This window comes from Lytechinus variegatus, chromosome 5 (genome assembly GCF_018143015.1).
Source record: "Lytechinus variegatus isolate NC3 chromosome 5, Lvar_3.0, whole genome shotgun sequence".
In the NCBI taxonomy this organism is placed as follows: Eukaryota; Metazoa; Echinodermata; class Echinoidea; order Temnopleuroida; family Toxopneustidae; genus Lytechinus; species Lytechinus variegatus.
Genome location: NC_054744.1, coordinates 15,025,407 through 15,042,390, shown reverse-complemented (window position 1 = coordinate 15,042,390; position 16,984 = coordinate 15,025,407). Strand labels below are relative to the sequence as shown.

Genomic DNA, 16,984 nt, shown 5'->3' with positions numbered 1-16,984 from the left:
TTATAAGCACATAAAAAAACTTTTCAAAAAAGGGGAAAGTTAAGATTATTGAAAATGGGTTGTTTTATCTCAATGACCATTTCTTACCTTGTTTTAAGCAATCAACAAGAAACTAATAATAAAAAATATTGCTTAATCTTGATCTAACATGTTGTATTTTTTTTGCAAGTAAAAATGATTACTTCAAATTAAATTAAATTAAATATGCTACTTTTGAATGGAAAGTGCTGAAAAATCAAGTCTGTTATTTTGTAGTGGAAAAAAACATGCCCCAGTCCAGTAAGAAAAAATATGGTCCAATAACAAGACAGTAGTAAAACTCAAACTTTGCAGGAGATCCATGCAATAAAATCGTCCTTTTGCAGGACTACTGCCCCGTTATTGGACCCCCCCCCCCTTTTTTTTAACCTGAGATGTCTAGGTAAGTTACAAGGAATATGCATACATTGTGAGTACAGAATAGTTGGTGCTATGTTATAAAGAGTGTGGTTCAGGAAACAAGACATGTTTTTATTGGATTGGATTTATTTAAAAGACATAAGGGCCGGTAATCTTAATAGCTCCGTCTTATTCTTCAACTTCTCATTTACTCAGCCCTGTTCATTACCCATAATGCAACATTCTGATCAATGTAGTCTTGTAACATTACGCCCAAGATAACCAGTAACACAGGATCGATGCATATAGAAACTCAAATTTTATTTATCTAGTTATTTCTGTTATGGTCTCCCTGTTTAGACTGGCGGTCACTCTCAATGGCGGTATGCTCTGAAAGTTGGCAGACCATTTATTGGACGAGGAGCAAGGGTTGGTTAAAGAAAACACAACATTTATGCCCATTACAGCAGTTTCTGTGATTACTGCACGGGAGATCAAATGAATCACACACCTAAACATGTACTTTGGACAAGAGAATAGAAGTCTCCTGATAATGCTTATAATCTAAGATTAGAAATTCACAACTTTAGGCCCGGTCTGCTTGACTTTCACCTTCGGTTTTGGCATGAAGGCCGGCTCAGCATCAGCACTTGCATGGATCCCAGTCACAGGGAGGCTTATTGCAGACAGATCAACTCCTGGAAGAACAAAAGTTGGAAATGACAAAATTATATTTTATTTGCAAAGCATTTAATTTACTCAGTTTTGTTCATCAGGGCTGATGTCACTATTCCGCAAGAATAATAGTCCATTACACTATCCATACTCAACAAAATTGAATCAACAAAGAGTAGTTCTCAAAACAGTCAATGATTTCGAGAAACCGAGGAATTCTTTTCATGGTGTCTGAATAGTAGGAGAAGCTTTCTCAAACTGAATGAGAATGCTGATTATAATACAGGTCAGAAAATAGTGTATTCTTTAAGATTTTGCAAGTTCTATCAAAATTACCAGAAATGAACAGATTTACTTCAAGTCATACACATCACACACAACATGCATGCATAGGACTACATACAATGTACGTTTGGTGACAAAGACATCAGCGTTGTCTAATCTCCTAAAGGCACCAGTTTCTTAAAGGAGTTTCAACTGTTGTAACTTTTCCATAATGGCAACTTCCATGGTAACAGAGCTCAGCAGCCAATCATAATCAAGGTTACCATGGTAGTTGCCATAATGGCAAAGTTACAACAGTTTGAAGTACTTCATGAAACAGGCCCCAAGCTAGGCCAAACATAATCTACATTAAAAATAATGGCGTAACTAGGTTTCCACCGTGTATCAGATTCATTCATTGGAATTAATTTAACTCTTGATGAGACATTACCAGGGTGTCGTTGCACAAAGCTCAGCGTTTGATCTTAAGAATGATTCTCATGTGACATCAATCATTAATCATTAGTATAATCTATTGCTTGGCTTTATGTTAAGGAGGTCCTGATGTAGGGATGACAGTGGGTGTTTCACAAAGCTGTTCGTGAATTAAGAGTGACTTCAAGAATGACTGGTGAACCTTTCTTACATGCTAAATAATCACCAGTGAACATTTAGTGGTGAATATCATTTACCACAAGAAAGGATCACCTCTCATTCTTAAAGTAACTCTTGACTTACGAACAGCCTTATGAAACATCTACCAGGTGGGTGTTTCATAAAGCTGTTCTTAAGTTAAGAGCGACTTTAAGAACGACTGGTGATCCTTTCTTACGCGTAAACCATCGCCAATGAACATTTTGGTTGTATGTCATTTACCACAAGAAAGCATCACCAGTCGTTCTTAAAGTCGCTCTTAACTTACGAACAGCTTTATGAAACACCCACCAGGTCAGTTTTACTCCCTCGGCCTAAAACGAAGCTAGATCATATTAAAAGTACTGTATGGCATCCCCTCTAATACTTTGGGCAGGATCAAACTGAAATGGAATGTTGCCAGGGCCTGAAATCATGGCAAAAGCCAAGAGACTGCCATCTCTGGTTGCTCCTATCCTTCACTGACCTTTCACTGGCTTCCTGACAGGGCAGTTCCACCACCTGTGCTCAACCGATCCACATTCCTTGCAACCACCTCCTTCTGGATACAGACCCCTGGGATTGTCTGGACACATCCTAGACAGGTGTCCAGTCTGTCCACATATGAAACACTTCGCATAGGGGAAGTCACCTGACATGACACAAAAACATAATTGAGTTTTACAAGACCATAGAAAACAATGATTTCCATGGTCCCTACATGGGGAAATATGAAAGAGTATTGAAATAACAGGTGTTTCATTACAATATTTTGAGGGCAAGACCACTTTTCCATACGGCACTTTTCCATATCATAGCACAAAAGAGAGGATAAAAAAGGGTAACAGTAAATCTCTAAGTCCAATGTAAGGGGTATCAAGAACAGTCAACAGGGCATCCATGGCCAAGGATTTTCAACCCATTAAAGGTCAAGTCCACCCCAGAAAAATGTTGATTTTAATCAATAGAGAAAAATCAGACAAGCACAATGCTGGAAATTTCATCAAAATCAGATGTAAAATAAGAAAGTTATGACATTTCAAAGTTTCGCTTATTTTTGACAAAATAGTTATATCAACGAGCCAGTTACATCCAAATGAGAGAGAGTCGATGATGTCACTCACTCACTATTTCTTTTGTTTTTTTATTGTTTGAATTATACAATATTTCAATTTTTACGAATTTGACGATTAGGACCTCCTTGCCTGAAGCACAAAATGTTAAAATAATGGAATTCCATGAGTTCAGGGAGGAATGAAACTTCATTTCACATGGCAATGACGAGAAAATAAAAATATTTCATATTTCATATAATAAATTACAAAAGAAATAGTGAGTGATGTCATCAACTCGTTCATATAACTATTTTGTTGAAAATGAGCGAAACTTTAAAATGCCATAACTTTCTTTATTTTACATCCGATTTTGTTGAAATTTTCAGGGTTATGCTTGTTGAAGTTTTCTCCTTTTATTCAAATCAAGTTTTTTGTTGGGGTGGATTTGTCCTTTAAATTCAAAGATTCACTTTAACTATATCATCACTTCTCTGTTTCAATAAATCATTTGTCATGTGTGTCACTGCTTAATGGTTTAATAACAATGTTGCTTTAACACAATACCATCGGCCACCACTAATGCACATGACAATATATTTGACATGTAACTATGACATGTGATAATATCCTACATAGCCTGAATGAGCATCACAAAGTCCAAATGAATTTACCAGATTTGATTTGTAACTCTGACATGTGATTAATAACATTCTCTATAACCGAAGAAAAAATGTCTAAACAAGGGTTTTAATTCAAGATTTACATTTCAAGAGCAGACAAATGTGACAAAAACTTAAGACAGCTGCATATCACCATTGAAGGTAGGCCTACTCTCTATCAATAATAGTGTGGGAATGACACTGTTACAATCCCCTTGACATCTACAGACCAGGGGCATGCTTTAGACAACTATGCTCATTTTTCCATTATGGCAACTGCCATTGTTACAGGGCTCAGTGGCTAATAAAAATCTAGATTGCTTTTGTAATTAAGTTGCCTAACTGAAAATAAGTCTTAAGGATATCGGCTCCATCGAATTCCAACATATTCAACATGATGAAGACAAAATATCAAGTTTAGCTCAACAGAAGATATCCACAGGTTTTATCCATATTAATATCTCCATGAAAATCAATTTGAACTTACCTTGTTTTTTATCCACTTTTGCACGACACTTGCTGACGTCATGTTCCGTTGATCCACACCGATAGCAGATACCAGTACCCTGTTCAACATCCCCTAACATCTGTGGACAGTCAGAAACACCATGGCCTGTTTGCCGACAGTGGAAACACATCTAGAGATGTACAGAGGAAAATAGAACTGATGTATCTCTTAAAATGTTCAATATATAAAGTTCTAACAGAAACTGGTACATTATCTCTACTTCAATAACAGTGGTGTACAGATGGGGGGGGTGGGGGGCAAAAAAAGTTCACTACCCGTACCATGAAAAAAGAGAAAGGCGAAGAGAGAAGGGTGGAATATATTTTTTCTGAATATTATGTCAAAATCTATCAAAAAATTTGAATTTTGTAATAACATGTTGAGATTTTTGCTTGCTCGCTTCGCTCACTCACAACTTTTTATAAATTTACCCCAATTTACGCCATATCTGGCCCCCTCAAAATTTTTTACTCATTATGCCACTGGTTACAAAGCCTGCTGTGAAGCCTGTGATAGTCCCATTTGAAAAAGTTGGAATAGTCAACAAGTGGTATGTATGTCTCTAGTAGTATTGTCTGCATTGTCCTTAATGCACAATCTAATAATACAAGGCCGTGGGGGTATGTGGATGCCCTATTTCAAGGAAATAACAAATTAATGGATATGACAAATGTTTTGTCAAATGAAAATGACAAAAATGTCAATTTTTATCTAAGTTTAAACCTGAGCTGAGATGACCTTTGACATTGATCACATTACCCCAAATTTCAATCACATATAAAGGGCTGAAACTTGTTGCTCATCACATAATCTCTTGATGGCAGATGAAAAATTTAAGAAGATATTTGATCAATGAATTTCAATCCCACTTTGTAGAGATGCCATGGAAAAAATATGCACCGGGAAATTTAAGATGTCATACTTTTACATAACTTACCCTAGTCGTTTTTGCCAATGGAAAATATATTTTTCATATTTTTCTGGGTATTTTTTTTTAAACTGCTAATCGTTAGAATAATTTTCTGAAAATTACTCTAAATAAGCATATTTATAGGGAATTTTTTAAATACTCTAAAAATAGCACGTTTTGGGGTATTTTCCTGGAATGACAAATACAAGGAATATTTTTTCTGTATTCTGTCATCTTCATTATTAATATTCTTGCGAATTCGAACAATTTTTTAAAAAATACTCTAAAAATAGTGAATTGAATAAACATAAGAGCTACATAAAAATATCAGAGAATATATTTTTATCGTATTTTTTCTACAAGATGTAGAACAAAATTTAAGAAATATATTTTATAGACTTTAAATTGCATGCTTATGCATGCAGGCATGGTGCCCAAAATTATCAAAAGTCAGGAAAAAATCCCCCCCCCAAAAAAAAATGTGCAAATGTGTGATTTGGGGGTATTTTAAAAATATTTTTGCATTTTGTTTTTTTGAAAAGGGTATGAATAGCTTTATGAGACATCCCCTACTGGTTTCAATCAAGTAGTACACTGTCTTCTTCAGACTTTGCATGGCTTTCCAGTCCACAGAAAGTTGGAAGAATACATGAAGACAACACATATCTCATATTATCACAAAAATTACTTGACCCTGTTTAAAACAGGTTGCCATGGGGATGAGCGAGAGGAACGTCATTACAGTTACATGTATTACTCTGTGATAAATGCTTTCAAGCATTAAAACTTGTTTCATTCTTTGTACATTCTCACCATACTGTCAGCTTTCTTCTTTTGTCTCTTTAATCGTCTGTCTTCGCTTCTCTTCTCTTTCATTGCAGCAAGTTCCGGTGTTTCCATGCTATTCTGCCTCACATCACCAACTGACTTTTTTCTTTCATCCTGTATATCACAGTCTCTGGCTTTATCTGCTTCTAATATGACATCGATGATTGATTTGCCACCGCTTGACAAAAGCAGTCTTGACTCTGCAGCAGCATTCTTTTTCCCGTTACCAACTTTCTGATGAATTCCACTTTGTCTTGTCTGGCTAACAAGTTTTTTATCAATACCCAAGCTGCTTTTTTCAGTACCTGTCCTCTTTAATACTTTCTTGGCGCTTTCTTGCTTGTATTTTTTGGTGGAATGAGCAGGCTTATGTTTAGCTCCAGCTTTGGTCTGATTTCTCTCATCGTGTTCAGTCATCTGCTCCCATGTTGAAGCATCATGGGGTTTCTTTTTGTTAGCATTTCCTCCTCTCGCCCAACGAGTCATTTTGATTCTGGTAGCAAGACTCTGTGGATTTATATTCAGCTGTGGAGGAAAGCAATAGTTCAACATTAAAGAATTCATCAAAATTTAGTTTTGATACAAAGAAGCAACAACAAATTGAAAGGGAACCATTTGATTTGGCTAAAATTAGCTGGAAAAAAAATGGAAATTTGGCCACATGTGTTGCAGTATCAAGCGTCAGGTAATGTTTTTATTTTTGTTCTTTGAGTCGTCCTTAAATTTTTGTGATGAATTAGGGAATATATAATTACCGATAATAAAAAAATAGCAGAGGCAAAATGTGCATCATACATACTTAAACAATGGAGACTAGAGTATTAATTATTGAGAAAATGAAATTATGAATAATTTGATTCATGACACAAAATAACATGTGTACTGTATGTTGAGATAGGTATCCCCAGGACATGAAATTTTCATAGATAACGGAAGTAAACCCTTTAATAATATTTTCTTTGTAAAATTATAATTCTACACTTTTATATGATTTCAAACATCAAAATAATGCAACATACATGTAAATTGTCTAAATCTTTAAATACTGAAACATAATGACTTGACAAGTTCTATGCATACAGTTGAGATAGAATTTATCACAATGGTAATGAGGGCCTGAAAACAAAAAATATCAGTATAATAATAGATGGTCTGACGAGGCATCTTTAATGATTCAATTATTTCAAAATGGTTTTGTGGCATTTTCAGAAGAATTATTATAGTTTCTGTACACTACATTATTGAATGATCTATCCCTCATGATTTTGCAGTGTAAATTCATTCTATGATCGATTACTTAAGATTATAATTTTCAGATATTGAGGCACTTTTGCATGTCACAGTCTTCCCCCCTGATGCCACTACGTCATTACGAAAGAAATTATTAATGGTTATAAATATTTAGTAAGGTTGTCCCTGATCTTGGCAACAAGGGCTTCGTGAAACAGTTAACAGACAAGTAGCTCACTATCTCCGATTTAGTCAAGAAGTTAGACCTGTTGAGAAACAGGCCCCAGGGTTCAGGCATTACAATTCTCAGAATAGGTCTAAAAAAAAACCTTGGTCTACCATTTCTAAAAGGTAAAATTGGATAATTATTTTGCCAAAACATGTGAAATTATTAAAATTGTACTTTGCAATTTTAATTCTACAATTTGCCATTATGTTTGGCAACATGCACCTGATCTTAACCCTATCTAGGCAGGGGTATTTTGGGAGTTTACATGTATATGGCCAGGGGGGTGGCCTCCCAGACCCCCCCCCCCACAAGATCTCGGCCGTCGACCGGGCCGAAAATTGGCACGCAGGTTGCCTAGGACATAATCTACAAAATTGTATAGTAATTTATTTCATGCGAATCCCTATTAAATGATTATGATAATTTATGCGTAATTAGTATGCAAAATCATACTTTTCCCTCTAACTCCCTAAATAAAGCTCTAAATGTTCTAATTTTTGGTATGGAGACTCTTTGTGGTGTTCTTAGCAAGTATACATGAAAAAAATCATTTTCTTATGTAATATATTGTTTTTTGCAATTTCTTATGTATTTCTTTATTTTTTGACCTTTTGTTTTTCATTGTTTTTTCAAGGAAATTTGTCATGGACTCTTCTGAGATCATAAAAAGCATAGAATAAATAACTAAAACTAAACTAAAAATAATCATACATTTATGAATTGTAGTTGAAAACACAATTTGCATTGACTTTGTACACAAAAACATGTTTTTGAGCAATTTTATGTCTGGCGTGCACTTACATAATGTTGCGTAATTTCGGAACCCTGTATCCAGGTGACGCAAAATTTGTCTCAAAAGTTGCGCAAGACTTGAAAGTAAAAAGTCAGAGAGCAGCGCGGTCGCGCGATTCGTTCAGGGGAGGCCCCCCCTCCCCCGGCATAGATAGGGTTAAAGGAAACCAAAACCCAAGAAGAGAAGTAATCGTATTGGAAAGAGTAAAATGAGAGGAACAATTTAAAAAAAGTTTCATCAAAATCGGTTATGAAATAAGCAAGTTATGGGAGTTTGAAAACTCTTGTTGTACTTTCTATGGGCATCCTCAAATTGGCAAACGTGCTTCAAAATGGCTGATTTTGTGGACAACTCTCCATTTGTTTTGTACACAAATTTTCAGATTTTCCTCATTATCTTTCAAATCGCACCTTGCCTCCTTCTGAGCACAACATATGTCATGGGAAAATATAATCCACACAATATATGTCAAGGTCAGGAGGAGATAATGTAAAATATGTAAAATAAAGGGGAAAATCTGAAAATATGTGTACAAAACAAATGGAGAGTTGTCCACAAAATCAGCCATTTTGAAGCACGTTTGCCAATTTGAGGATTCACATAGTAAGTACAACAAGACTTTTTAATCGTCCATAACTTGCTTATTTCATAACCGATTTTGATGAAACTTTTTTTAAATTGTTCCTCTCATTTTACTCTTTCCAATAAGATTGCTTCTCTTCTTGGGTTTTGGTTTCCTTTAAGGCTAAGCTTTGATAGTAATATCGAGTTAAAAAAGAGAATTTACCCCCTACTGTCTCTTGGGCTTGGCTAATCACAAATAGTCAAGTTAATTCTTTATTTCTTTTTGAAGATTGAACATGTCTAGATGCAACGGGGGTAAGAGTTAGTTACAGCTGGAGACCTGGCTGCATTGGCTTTTGCAAACTTTTATAATTTGCATTATAAAATATTATAATATAAGCCTTAGGCTTAGGGCAGGCATCAAGTCATAATATATGGTATTTTTAAACCCAGTGAGAGAGCAAGACTTCACCACGTTCACCGGACTGGCCCAAGTCCTAAATCCAGACTTCAGCTTTAGGCATAGTCACACATGCCCAGACATTGCTAATGGATTTTCGCACCGGCCAACTTCGATCAAATTTGCCCATCAGAAATTGTTCACAAAGGTCATAGCAAGTCCCTCGATCATATTTCAAGGTCAATATGCCCACCGCTTTTCCAAATATGGGGAACGGCTGTATTTCGGCTTGGATCTCTGTGTCATCCTTCGAATCCTTGGTCGGACATAGCTAGCGCTTTATAGCTTGCTGTAATTTTATCATGGACTGAAGTTAGCAACCACATCATGCAAACATTTGGTGAACAAACTACTTTTCGGTCGCCAACTTCAAAATAACAGTGCAGCCAAGCAAAGCGATATATTATGATTGAGAATTCAAACAATTATGCCGAGAATTGCACCGAAATACAGCCGTTCCTTCCCAATCGCCAAGGCTCGAAATTAGCAATGGCCCAGGGCCACCAGAAATTCACCTCATGTAACCATTATTGAAAAATGCTAAGTTTTGGTGGCCGAATCGGGCAACAAATAATTCTTAAAGACCCTGACCGGTGTAAAAACAATCATATATCAAAAAAAAGGTAATGATTCATAGAATACAAGTATACCAAAAATATACATGTATCTTCCATTTCTTAAAAATATTAAGTGAAAATCAAAGAAACTTCTCCTCCAATGTACGCTTCGATTGAGCACCCCCACGTCGCCTGCAAATGATGACATCATGTTGTGTCTGGAGGGTTGCGATTCCATAGGTTTGTGTGCAAAAGCATTGGGTATTTTCTTCCATTTCCATGTTATGAATCCAATTTTTTTTTCATTATCAGATGAAAATGGTACAATTATTCACTATTCAAATGGATGGAAACCTACAACTATTCACTACCTTTTTTTTGTGATTTCTTTGTTTGACTCTTATTGGGCCTAAATTGCTATGTCAGGAAAATTACACAATCTGAATGCAGATAGAATTGAAATCTGTGCCAAATAAAAGCAGGAAATAAAATATGACAAAACTAGTTCAAAACTGTAGATTTCATAAATTCAAGCTTGTGCCTGGGAAAAAAATGAAATGCGTAATCTGGAAAGCAAACAAATAACCAAGTTTTTCTGTGTACAAACCTATGGAATTACGACGCTTCTTACACAACATGATGTCACGGTCTTGAGGCAGGTGAAAAGCACAATAAAGCCTATTTTCTAAGCCAGGTTCGAAGCCCAATAATTGGAATATTCTCAAGCAAAATACTCAACTGGGCAGGGGTCAATCACAACCGACCACATACTCGGCGGGCGCACATCATAAACCTTTCTGGCATGATACCGCCTTTTAAGTATTGATGCAATCAACATTTGACGTTTTCAACTTTTCAGTTTCATAAATAATCATCTTCATTTGTAACCAAAGTTGTTGTGAGAAAAAGTAGAATTCATTTTGCATTTGATGAATAAATTACAAGAAACAACATGACACACCCGAGTAACCCGATCAACATTTATTTGACGCTTAAATAGTTTCAAATTATCTTCATTCTTCACTCGAAATGAAAGTCGAGGTAAGAAAATATACATGTACGAGGAGCTACGCATTTGAAATCATCAAAACATAAGACGGGAAAGAAAAACGATCTTAAGCAACACCATAGTAAAATTACCATCGTTGTCAGAATGGATCTTTACTCCATTCACAGACGGTCACACAGACGGTCATGCTCCAAAACTGATATAAGGTCATGTTTCAAAACTGATATAAAAACGATGGTTTTGGCAGGAATATATAATTAATTGATTGGTGATTATATTGGCGACTAAAACTTATAAATTTTGTTGGTGAGTCTTACTAAATTTAATGAGTTTTTGTGACAGGAAAATGGTGAATCAGTGTCCACGGATACCCGAACCCGAAAAATGAAAACCGTTATCCTTCCACGCGGGCGGAAACTGTTCGGATGTTTGGTGGCAGCACTGATCGATATCACATGATTCGTAAATTGTTGATGCCCTCTCCGTTCGTTGGTAAATATTTCATATTTTGGCTGCCATTTTGGAGGTGATTCCCAAGACCAAGTCAAGAAAACATCGGTTAAATACAATTTTCATACCTTTTGATCCATTTTTTTGTATATTTATTTATTTGTTTTATATTCAAGACATTAGTATTAGTAAGGCCTTTTTCTAAATCCTCACCTCAGACTGCAAATTTGATGTAAAAATTATATCGAAGTCTGGACAGTTAATCGGCAAAAGGGAGGATCTGATAACACATGCAAGCTCACAATAACAGTAACAGTCAGTCATTCAGTACCGTCGGTGAATCACTGAAGTGAATGGGGATGATAGTAAAATGTCAGAAATTGTTGAATAAATCCCCAGAAATGATGGTTATTCCTGAATCCTGTCTACAATAGTCAATAGCGAGCCGTCTGTGACTGTGTAAGACCATGAAGACAAAGAGGAGAAATTGAAAAAAATATTAAATGTTAAAAAACTCCTCGAAACAGACGGCTGCCAGCTGTCTAGCTCCATCATGTCACCTCATTGGCATTGCATTCGTAGCTCAGCCTTGCCCTTGCACTGCCCACGTACGTGCACGAGCCATAGACCCAACATCAGCTTAAAGGGCGACGCCATATTGCCAGATTCTGGCCAGATTTGGCGCGCGCCCTCACCCGGCTAACGTTGAGCGCCATTCATCTATACACTAATTCCTCTTGATTACCATTGATAAAAACCTCGTTCAAATCTTTTCCGGAATTCTTATGAATAAGCGATCAATTGATGTTTTTCCGTTAATCAAATATCCGTTATTATACCCATATTTTTGTGATATTTATAACATTTTTATTTTAATCACAATTTCAGTCCAAACGCGAGTCAGTTTTTGAGAACCCACGTTGTTTGTGCATGCCCACGTATGGCCTTACGCGTATTGAACGGAATGATGTTGGGTCGAACACCAGAATATTGTTGTGATTGTTTGTTCCGTGTTTCTTGGGGATGAAGCTATGATGGCGACCAGTCACGTTGACAGTACCGCCAAATCGTTAAGATTAACTAATTAAGGTCAAGGTGAGATAAGAGAAATGAGCAAGGCGCTTTATGGGGGGGGGAGGGAGAGAGGGGGGGGAGTTAAGAGGACCCAGTGGGGATACAGTTTCATCATCAGCGCAGGGCGTCGATGAACAACTTAAATTTTTTTTCTTCAAAATGTGGAAAGTGACAGAAAAATCAGAAAAAGGTTAATTGGTTCTGATTTTGAAAAAAACCCCAGAATTTATCAAGATTGCTGTTTAATATTCTTCATCATGGTTGTAGAGTTTAATAAAGTATAATTCTTTCAAACAACTCAAATTGTGATTAATCGTATTGGATTTATTTCACTCTTTTTTTCGCCTTGTTTTTTTTCTTCCAAAAATCAGGGAGATGAAAAATATGAGAGCTAGAACGTAAACATATGGACTCCGTAACACAAAGGTTTACGATGAATAGCAAAAATGAAAGAACGCTTCTGATTGGTTCTTAGTCAGTATTTTGCGACAAATGCACGTGTAACATTGATTAGCCCATTCATTTAGTGATTGATCGCTAATCTGTGTTACAGAGCCATGGTGTAGCTATGACGTTGGAGAGGGCGCAGCCCCATGCACTTGCAGATCCAGATTGATTTTCATGGGGGACAAGTAGAGTGCCCCTATATTTCTTCAGTATTATTTTTACACGCAAAAAAGTCAAAGAAGACATCATGCCACCGACAGCTGCCTCGTCAAAGGGGGGCGGTCAATAATTTTGATTTTTTTTTCATTTTGTCCTCGATAGGGAAGCGGGGGGGGGGGGGGGGTGGGTCAATTCATTTTATATACATTTATATTGTGTTTATATATGGGAGGGGGTCTGCTACTGAGCATGTTTTTACAAGGGCTTAATATAACAGAAATGGCACGATTTAACACAATAAAATGTATCATGGAGGTTAATACTAAATTAATACATAATTAATAATTGTTTTAATTGAAAATGAAAATAATGAAGGCACCCATAGATCTTAAAAATATCTCATAAATACAGGCCTAAACCTGTATGAAGTTGAACAGGCATAAAGTATAAATGTTTAGCTATAGCTGAATTGATCCCGCAACCAAATAATGTTGGCATAAACTAGCTGTTATATCAGTGGCGTAACGAGCGAAAAAAAATTGGGGGTTATACACGATATGGCGTATCGATCAGGCAAAATTTAAAAAGAATTTAGTAAGTTGCAACCGACATGAGCATAATTTTGATGTTTTGGTTACAAAAATCCAATTGAACAATTTCGCAAGATTCTCTTTCCTTTTCCTCTTTTTTTCTGAATTGGGGGCATATGCACGACCCCCCCCCCATTAAATTATAAAGCACCACTCTGTTCTGCCACTGTCTAAAATTGGATTTAATCTTTTAGAATTTTAATCTCTTATCTAATTAATCTAAAGGGATAAGAGTAAGACAAAAAATAGTTGCAGATTACTTATTTCAAAGTATTTTTACTTAACTCCCCAACTCTGCTCTTGCGGCTGCACTGCACATAAACGGCCCTCCACCAAATTGCCAGGCCGACTCGCCCCGTGAGCAAGTGACCGCGTTCGCGTAAGTTCACCCGAAGCCATAACTAAATTCTGACCATAAACATCTCCTAACTAATCACTCTCTGACAATATTTCAAAGTGTATTTTATTACAGTCGATCCTTTGGGCCATTAAACGATAATATTTTCAATGTTATCATGACAAATAATTTTAATGAGATAGTGGCATTGTAGAAAAACAAATTTATAAGCACGAAATGGCACCAGATATATCATCAAACATACAGCGCAGCGTTCGGGACTGGTGAGTGGGACGGCTCGCTTGGTGTTTTCGCCCCGACGAATTCGGCGAAAACGTTACCATTGCGCCGTGCGAATGTTCAATCTGCGGCTCTCAATCAGAGACTTGAATGTCTCTTTTTGCATTATCGAAAATAAATCATAGACTTTGATTTATTTACAAGTAAGTTGCATATCCGTCGTGATAATTAGGAAAATCCATGATGTCTTCTTCTAATTCTGTAAAAACTATGTCTTCAAAATGCCTATGTCAGAAAATTGCCGGAAATCATAGAAAATTGCCTGAAATCATAAAAACTTGCCTAAAATATCTCTTTTTGAAAGTTCATCCATGGTCTGGAAAAAAATGTTATAACTTTTGTAGACGTATACCGTAAACAAATACATCCTCGATCACTGAAATAAAGTGTTTGCTAAGCTTTTTTAATTCAGGCCATGTTACCATGACAACTTGGGAAAACACTTATTTTTTCGAAAAAAAACTTTGATTTTAAGGGTCATTTTACAGACATAAAACTAAGTTACTAACCCAATTTTGAAGAATTGTGTTTGAATTTCACATAAAACTGAATTATCTATGTTTATACTTTCGTATATGAATATTCATATTTCTTATAGAATCTTAGTTTTTGATTGGTCAATGTTTCAGTCATGGATAATGACTGAGCGTAAAAAAATCTGAAAATGCGCATTTTCTCGGCAACCAACAAGCAAGATGGCGGAACACATTAAAGGAGAATGAAACCATTTGAACAAGATAGCTTGTGTGAAAACAGAAAAATCAAAGAAACAGATCAACAAAAGTTTGAGAAAAATCGGACAATAAATGAGAAAGTTATGAGCATTTAAATATTGCAATCACTAATGCTATGGAGATCCTCCCATTGGCAATGTGACAAGGATGTGTGATGTCACTGATGAACAACTCTCCCCATTACTTTAGTATATATTTCACTTGAATTGCCTCTTTTATCACATCTATCCATAGATCATGTGTTCTTTCTACATGAGGGCATGTAATACATATTTTTTTAAAATACATCATGGATAAAGAGTTTGTATCATCATAAGAAAAAGCAAAAAGAGACATTTTGAGGGTATTTTATAGTCCACCAAAAGGAAAGTTGTTCATCAGTGACATCACACATCCTTGTCGCATTGCCAATAGGAGGATCTCCATAGCATTGGTGATTGCAATATTCAAATGCTCATAACTTTCTCATTTATTGTCCGATTTTTCTCAAACTTTCTTTATTCTTATTCTTTGATTTTTCTGTTTCTACACAAGCCTATTTGTTCCAAAGGTTTCATTCCCCTTTAAGTTGGCGCTTTGCACGTACGTGTGCCTTGGGAAGAAGGGCCACGCGGCATGCGCAGCGGAGTCATCGACTCGCATCCGGCTCTGTGCCGTTGAAGCAGACCAACGCGTAGAGCGAATCCCGGCCAGAGTCCCAGGGCAAAGTCACTCCCGATCCCGCTCTGATCTGTTCAATTGGCTTTGGGAACAGCGAGATGCTCGAAAGGAGACGGACGAAGTCTCGAGTCAACCAATCGAGTTCAATTCACTAATAAAAAATGGAAAAGAATTAATCAAATATTTCTTGATTTCAGGTCAACCCTGTAATGTAAGTTATCTTTTCATTAATAACAATGATAAAAATACAATTCACTTACATTTACAAATCATTTCTAAACAACCGTACCGTCCCTCGTGCGTGCGCGGTCGCTACGGTGCCGTCAATGCTTTGAACAAAAAAGAAAACTAAATATCAAATCTCACATTCCTAAAACGTCTATTTTCATCACTCGATCAGCCCCCCCTCCCCCCCCAAAAAAAAACTGTTATAGGCCTAAGCCTACATGTGTGTCTCTTTCCGAAACCAACCGTTATGGGGTGTCTAATTTTGAAACCAACTTTGCTGACTTTTTTTCTATATAGTTCACTCCTGTTTTTTATTTCCCTTTTTTTTCACAATTTTGTGGATTATACTCGTTGACAGACGCAGGGCTGTTTTAGGGGGCACAGAGGAGGGAAAGATGAGTGTTTGCCCCCACAAAAATAAAAAGAATTGGGAGGCAGCTACCCCCTCTGTTCCCCTTCCTCTTTCGCCTGCCTACAACTACAATCACGGCCTTGTAAAAATAGAAATAAAACGTTTTGTTTTGATTAAAAGTAAGTGTTATATGCATTGGCGGCGGAAGCAAAAAATTTTAGGAGGGGACAAAAAATAAAAAAAAATTGACAAGCAAAAAAAAAAATTTTAGGGGGGACATAGCAAAATAAATTGATAAGCAAAAAAAAAAAAAAAAAAAAAAAAAAAAGGTCATTAACAACAAATTTAGGGGGGGACCGTCCCCCCCTCCTCAAATTTAGGGGGGGACACGTCCCCCCCGCTTCCGCCGCCTATGGTTATATGTAACTGCTTTAAGACTTTTTAAATCGTTTTAAAGAATGATGCAATTTCAGTAAATCATCTAAAATGCTGTGTCAGATAAAAATGGTAGAGGTTGGCTAATTGCTGCTAGAGGTAATAATGACAGAGACAAAAATGACATAACGACAGAGGTAAGAATTGCAGGGGTTAAAATAGCAAAGATAAAAATGGGAGAGGTAATAATGGCAGAGGTAATAGTGTAAGAGATAAAAATGGCAGAGGCAATTAATTCTGCCTCTTGTCGGTTGCAATAATGAGACAAAACAAACAATTATTCTTTTTTAGGAAAAAAAAATATTTCAGGTTTTATATCATAAAACACAATAAATAGTAAGCGGGAGAACACTATCGTACCTTAGATTACTCAATAAATAATTCGAATACTTTAATCTACCGACTGATCCACAAGAATTGACCTTCCCAAAATTGTATCATTGCCGGGATTATTGCAACCTATGTA

General features: G+C 36.3%; 1 protein-coding gene across 2 annotated transcripts; it reads right to left on the bottom strand.

Moving 5' to 3' along the window:
- Window positions 1-389: 389 nt before the first annotated feature.
- LOC121415540 (zinc finger CCHC domain-containing protein 9-like) lies at window positions 390-15,812 on the bottom strand. 2 transcript variants are annotated; one of them, XM_041608777.1, is made up of 5 exons: window positions 15,764-15,812; window positions 5,896-6,435; window positions 4,152-4,302; window positions 2,438-2,602; window positions 390-1,076 (listed from the first exon to the last, which is right to left on the bottom strand). In XM_041608777.1, exons 2-5 carry the CDS (start codon window positions 6,394-6,396, stop codon window positions 949-951), a joined length of 945 nt encoding a protein of 314 aa, XP_041464711.1. In that variant the 5' UTR covers window positions 6,397-6,435; window positions 15,764-15,812; the 3' UTR covers window positions 390-948. The 2 variants fall into 2 exon arrangements, with proteins under 2 accessions (XP_041464711.1, XP_041464712.1); XM_041608778.1 differs by having other exon boundaries at window positions 15,770-15,797.
- Between the last annotated feature and the right edge of the window lie 1,172 nt (window positions 15,813-16,984).